We start from the raw sequence: 6,082 nt of genomic DNA on the forward strand, positions 1-6,082 counted from the left end.
TCAAAAAAACTATTTATAAGTTTCGACCATCCAAAAATTGTCTGTATATTACAAACCATCCAAAAACTATGTTTCTATATATCAAAAATTGTCCTCAACTTCAAAACCTTCCAAAAAGCTCCAAATCATCCCTCCCCCTCCCCCTCCAAAAAAAAAAAAAAAAAACACTCTCTTTAGGTTCTAAAGGTACAAAATTTACCCAAATATCTTCTTGCGAGTGCACCATCATGGGTTGATTCAATTGCATCAACACCCGGCTTATGCCACCCATATCTTTATATTAGAAAATTCCTAGTATCTTGGATTTCGTCTTCAGAAGCTTCCCTTCTTAGAGAAACCAAGCTTGAAACAACATCAGTAGAAAGAGCATATATTGGATTATAACCATGGATAAAATATTCCCTCCCAATAAAATAAGACAGCAGCTCATACCTGCATGAATTAAACTGATTTTATTACTTCATAATAACAATTATAAAGTTAGCACCTAACACTAATTTTTGCCTAGGATAGCTCTAATTCCAACTCCTACAAAAAATTTCAAAGGTTGCCTCTTTGCCACATAGCAAGAAAGACACTTTATATTTTTATCTATCAATCTCCTCGTGTAAATGTTTCCAAATTAGTTAACATAATTAAACCAAGAAAAATCACGTTGAAGAGGGAAGCAAAATGAGGCTCAAGACAAGAAAAGGAGGGAGAACAAATCCTAATGTTGAGAGAGACTTGATATTAGTATCTTCCTTCAAATGTTCTCCTTTAGCACTAGAACTCTTCTGCCTGTGATTAAAAAAAAAATGATAATAAATTAGTTGATAAAATTGTAGGTACGCGATTCAATCCTGTTATCAAACAAGAGGGCTCCACTGTCTAATTATTCAGCATACTTTATTCAATGATGTTACCTTTCAGAGCCTGCTAAATCTACAAGATTAAGTCGAGCGAACAGGTGACGAGTTACCCCTTGGGATTCCCACTAAACATGAACCACCGATTAGAATCCCAATACCCAAATAAAAGCCACTAAAATAACAAAAACAAGAAGACTGCTCACCTTACTTTCAATGATGCATGTAAACACACTATGAGAACGGCTACTTGCTAGATTCATATTAGTGGCAACTATGTCAAAATTACCAATTTCAGCTCACCGTTTTCTGAATTCCATTTTCGTTATTTTACCAAAAACAAATGATATGCTGCCAACAAAAGCCAGATTTTGCATCTTTATACTTGTAAAGGTTGGAAACCAATTTTCTTGCTTCCTTCCATTCCTGAGTGAGTAGTTCTAGACATTTGTATACATAACATTTATTGACTTGCCGAGGTTGAGGATCAAGAATAAACTAGAAAATTAAGTGAAGCTAAATGCATACATGCACAAGCTGTTGAATAACATCCCGAATGCATCAGCTTGGTGAGTATCACACAAGAAAGCCTACAATAATTATTCATCTCCACAGTACATGCAATATGAAATCACTTTAACAAATTATGACAGAACATAAATTTAACAACCTTGATTTCCATTAAACTTTCAAATTAAATTCATGGGATAAGAACACAACTAACTACATTAGAATATGTAACAAGCAACCAAGAAAGTTCAGTTGGAGGTACATTTTACATAAGTCTCACATAAAGTTTGTGCAAACATAATTGGTGAGCATAGAAGAAATTGAAGACATGTATGAGCAAGGTTCTGAAAAGCGGTTGTGGTCGCTGTAACGAATGGTAGTGGAGCAGTTGCGGTTGCGGAGTGTAAAAGCCATAGCGTAACGATGGCGGTAATCGGAACCGTGAAATTTTTTATTTTTCGCACAATTTGAAAAAAATTTACCGATACACATTTTTTTTTCCATAATTATTTTTATTGGGTTTTAAAATAAATATTGATCAATTTTTGTAAATTTTTAAGTATGATTCAATATATTTCATATTTTTAAATTGCTATAAGTTGAGTTTTTTACATTTTATTTTAATAATTAATGACTTTATATATCATAAATCCATATTATGGCTTGTGGCAAAAAAAAAATAAATAAATAAATTTATTGGACTTAGATGTATAAATTTATTTTTTTAATTATTATACTTGTGGAAGCATATGCAAAATTTAACTTGATAGTTTAAAAAAAATAAATTATACATACTAATGTAATCATATAAAAATTAAAAAATAAATTATAAAGAATTATTTTTTTTTGGTTTGGATCACTTGAATATTCATTCTCTTTTCGGATAACCTATAAATAAAAATAAAATAAACTAATCAAAAAACAATTGACTTGTATAAAATATGTATTAATATATAATTATATAGGTGTTATGTTTTCTAGATATTTCACAAAAAAAATCAATCACTAACTATTATATATAAGATAAACAATGACAAAAGTAAGAGAATAAATAAAAACCTAAATATATATATATATATATATATATTTTAATCAAGTCAAATAGATAATGACCACACTTATTATTATGACTATTATTATTTTCAAACAACATATAAGCAGACACACACAAACAAAATGGTTGAGTAATAGCAGCTAAATAAAATAGCATAGGTTTTATAGTTTTAACAAATCAATAACATGTTCTTTATCTTCCCTCTTCTCTCTCTCTTTCTATCTCTTCCTCCTTCATCTTCCCTCTTCATCATCCCTCTTCCCCCATTTTCAATTTTTTTTTTTTTTAGGGTTGTTTTGAAAAAAGTAGTTCGAAACCGTTACATAATGGTGCGTAATAGGCCGTTACGGCCGTTATAGCACCGTTACAACCGCTATGGTAGCCGCTACAGCCGACATACCTGTGAATCTCAATCACACTGTAAAAGAGGCCGTAACGGGTGGCGGTAACCACCACAACCGTTACATAACAGCGTTACGTAACGGTTGCGGCCACTTTTTAAAACCTTGTGTATGAGTGAATAAAAATACCTTTAGATTTTTATATATGATTCCCTTAGTGTTCTGTAGGTGGTCAAGAAGTCGGCTAGGGGTTGCTACTAACAGATTTACTCCTTTCACAATACGCTCTGCTTCTTCCCTCCGAGCTGCACCACCAATAACCAAGCCAAGAGTCTGTGAATGATGATTAAGAAGGTCCTTTGCCATTGCATGTGTCTGCATCATTTCATTAGAAGATTAGTCCAGGTTGTTACTTAGAAAATATGGCAAACCGTTATAACTGAATGCAACTAATTTGGAAGATGGATATATATAGAAAGTAACAAGACCCCCAAAACAGAAGAAGTGTTATTAGAAAAGATGAAGTGGATTATCTTTCTTTTCTTAACGATTCAAACCAAATGAAATTAAAATCAGTGGAAGGTAAAACACAATTTCCGAAATTAGTAGAAAACGATGAAAAATAATTCTTGAGAAGAGCTTAGAAGATGATCTAACACAGACAATAAGAAGTAACTACCAAAAAATAATATTCTAAATGAGCTCTAAGATTGAGAAAGAGCTGAAATGACAAAGGAAAAATACTTTTATAATCAATATTAACCTTCTAGATTTATTATCTTTGCAGAAAGAAGGATAAAATAGGGATGGCTTTATTCTATAATGATTTTGTCTTTTCAATTTGCTAGTTTAAAAAGCACAAATATCACAAAAGGAGTTGTAATTGAGAGGATTATAGTGTAGGATTAATAATTGGAATCACACCACAGGCTATCTTGGGAAAAAGACTGATATTGATAAGTAAAAAAAATAAAAATAAAATAAAAACCATAATATTTACCTGCATGGCAAGTTCCCTAGTTGGGCAGTTGACAATTACCCCCGTTCAGATTTGATGTAACAACTCCACAGCAGGTATCAGAAAAGCAAGGGTCTTTCCAGAACCTGTCCTTACAGCTCCAAGAACATTTTTACCTTCCAAAAGTGGCGAAATAGATCTGGCTTGGATCTGCAATTAGAATCAGCAGTTAATTCAGGGATATAAGTTATATCTAAGGATATCCACATAAAGTAAATAGTTATGACAATACAAATATAACAATCAGCATATCAAATTTACATACAAAGAATTCATGCTCTCTGTTTATAAAGAGATAGGTAATTCATTTTGTTAAGAGCAAATTATGTTAACAACAATGATCAAACTTAAAGATTCATTTACATACAAGAAGTGTGTAATAACATTACGGAGTGCTAGAAAATTCAGTGAACTAGGTTTTTTTGTTTTCTGTCAATGACAATAGGTGAATAATGGTATGCCACTTGTATAATACATGAGAACTGGGAATCCATTAATAGGTTGAGACTTAGAAAAAAACATTTCAAATCTTTTCCTATCACCTCCAGGCATATAATTTGGGCACAGATATTTTCTAGATTTTAATTATTAATTCTCTAGTTACTACTAGATTGGGGAAAAAGGAAAACAAACATTCATATATTTGTTTTTTCCTTTGAAAACTGTAAGAATGTGAATATCTAGTTAGTAAACCATGTTAGTATCTCAGGATCTTCTTTTAGTCTCAAAATACAATGAATATGAGCTATGAGTCCTCTACAGCCAACAGAGTACAGCATAAGGGCATTCAACAAGGAATGTCCCAGAACAGCAAATAGAGATCAAAACCAACCACAATGCTTCATTCAGCAACCAAATTTGCCACTTGACCTTAAGATATGTGACAAACAACCAAATCCAGCGTTCTTACCTTGCACAAGAAAACCAACACATTACATGGATTTAATAGATGGGAATCAATAGTATACTGACAATGGCAGTAGTTATTATTATTATGATTATGCAAGAAAATCTTGAAAATTAAGAGAAGTTAAGTCAAGTTTAGTGTTGCAGAGAATAAAAGCATTTGTTTTGGGGTTGCTGTTTCTTTTACTCCAAAAATTGTTGACACGGAGATTTCTACCAATCAAGCCACTCTTTTTTTCTTTTTCTTTTTCTTTTTCTTTTTTGTTTTTTTGTTTTTTTTTTTTTTTCTGAACTAGGAAATGCCCTCAAGCTACAGAGGAATGGGCAGCTCGGTTGACAATCAAGCCACTTTGAACTAGAAAATAGGCTAAAAAACACCAGCCCACAAAAACAGGGTTCCAAACACCATAAAAATGAGGTCAAATAGATGGGAACCCATATCATTGACGGAAATTTATGAAAAGGCAACCATTTGTCAAAAAGTCTTGCATAGCATGATATGACAAACTGTAACATTTTATAGAGAAACCACATTTAATTGATATAGATACCTTAGTTTGTACATTGAACAGGTAAATAATTACTATAAAACCGCAGGTGAAAGACATGTTGAATTTATTCTTGGCTGAAAATAGATTACCTGGGACAAAATTCACTGTTTGTTCCTAATTTGAGTCCTTGCCTTGTTCATGACTGAGTTAGGTGACTTGTAGAACCTCTGTATGAAAAAATAAATCGGATTAGAAGGAAACTAATAAAATATAATAAAGAAAAAAATAGATGTGTGGTCTCTGGGTTTTCAAGAAACACAAAAAGCAAATAACAATGGGCTCAGGTTTGGGTAATCTGACATATATTTTTTTTTTTAAATATATTTTTTGGGGTTTTCATATTTCAATTGTATAAGCAAATGGGGTTTTCTTCAATCCACGTCAATCAAATTAATTACAGGAGGCAAAAACTACAGGTTTAGCAAATTCAAGGTGAAGAAACTATTGAGAGGTTGAACAACGAAGGGGCAAAGATCTGAGAAGTTGAAAATTATAGTTAGGGTTTGGAATTGGGGGAATGAGAGAGAGAGAGAGAGAGAGAGAGAGTGTTTACCTGATGCAAGAGGTTTGAAATCGATAGGATTAGCAATGGTAGAGTATAGGCAGTTCCATGCACTGCCACTGAACCTCCTTCATCTCTCCACCGAACCCCACTGCTGCTCCTGTTTCATTTCGTGTTAGCCACCTTCTTCATGTTTGCTATCTGCTTTGGTCAGTTCGCCACCGACCTCACGGTGGGGAAATAGGGCGGCACCACCACGGCGTGAGACGTTTTTGGTGGTGGTGGCCTAGGTTTGTGCTTGTATGAAGGGTTTTTTTTTTAGTGGTGATTTTGATATATTTGTTTTTTTTCA

The 6,082-nt window shown here is 32.9% G+C and overlaps 1 protein-coding gene across 5 annotated transcripts; it reads right to left on the bottom strand.

Moving 5' to 3' along the window:
* LOC114300956 (uncharacterized) lies at window positions 1–6,082 on the bottom strand. 5 transcript variants are annotated; one of them, XM_082865896.1, is made up of 8 exons: window positions 5,782–6,082; window positions 5,318–5,395; window positions 4,604–4,681; window positions 3,754–3,921; window positions 2,943–3,128; window positions 906–976; window positions 727–780; window positions 1–432 (listed from the first exon to the last, which is right to left on the bottom strand). In XM_082865896.1, the coding sequence occupies exons 4-8, from the start codon at window positions 3,757–3,759 to the stop codon at window positions 276–278; spliced, it is 474 nt and encodes a 157-aa protein (XP_082722022.1). In that variant the 5' UTR covers window positions 3,760–3,921; window positions 4,604–4,681; window positions 5,318–5,395; window positions 5,782–6,082; the 3' UTR covers window positions 1–275. The 5 variants fall into 5 exon arrangements, 2 of the variants coding, with proteins under 2 accessions (XP_082722022.1, XP_082722021.1); XM_082865895.1 differs by lacking the exon at window positions 4,604–4,681 and having other exon boundaries at window positions 5,782–6,079; XR_014327306.1 differs by lacking the exons at window positions 906–976; window positions 4,604–4,681 and having other exon boundaries at window positions 5,782–6,075.

This window comes from Camellia sinensis, chromosome 4, assembly GCF_055761805.1.
Source record: "Camellia sinensis isolate YWXY chromosome 4, ASM5576180v1, whole genome shotgun sequence".
In the NCBI taxonomy this organism is placed as follows: Eukaryota; Viridiplantae; Streptophyta; class Magnoliopsida; order Ericales; family Theaceae; genus Camellia; species Camellia sinensis.

What these genes read in the sequence shown, in the direction of transcription:
- LOC114300956 (XM_082865896.1), bottom strand. An exon ending in TCATATATAAAAATCTAAAG is followed by an intron (nt 977 to 2,942) that starts GTATTTTTATTC and finishes GTTCATGTTTAG; the next exon opens with TGGGAATCCCAAGGGGTAAC. An exon ending in AAGGAAGATACTAATATCAA is followed by an intron (nt 433 to 726) that starts GTCTCTCTCAAC and finishes TAATTCATGCAG; the next exon opens with GTATGAGCTGCTGTCTTATT.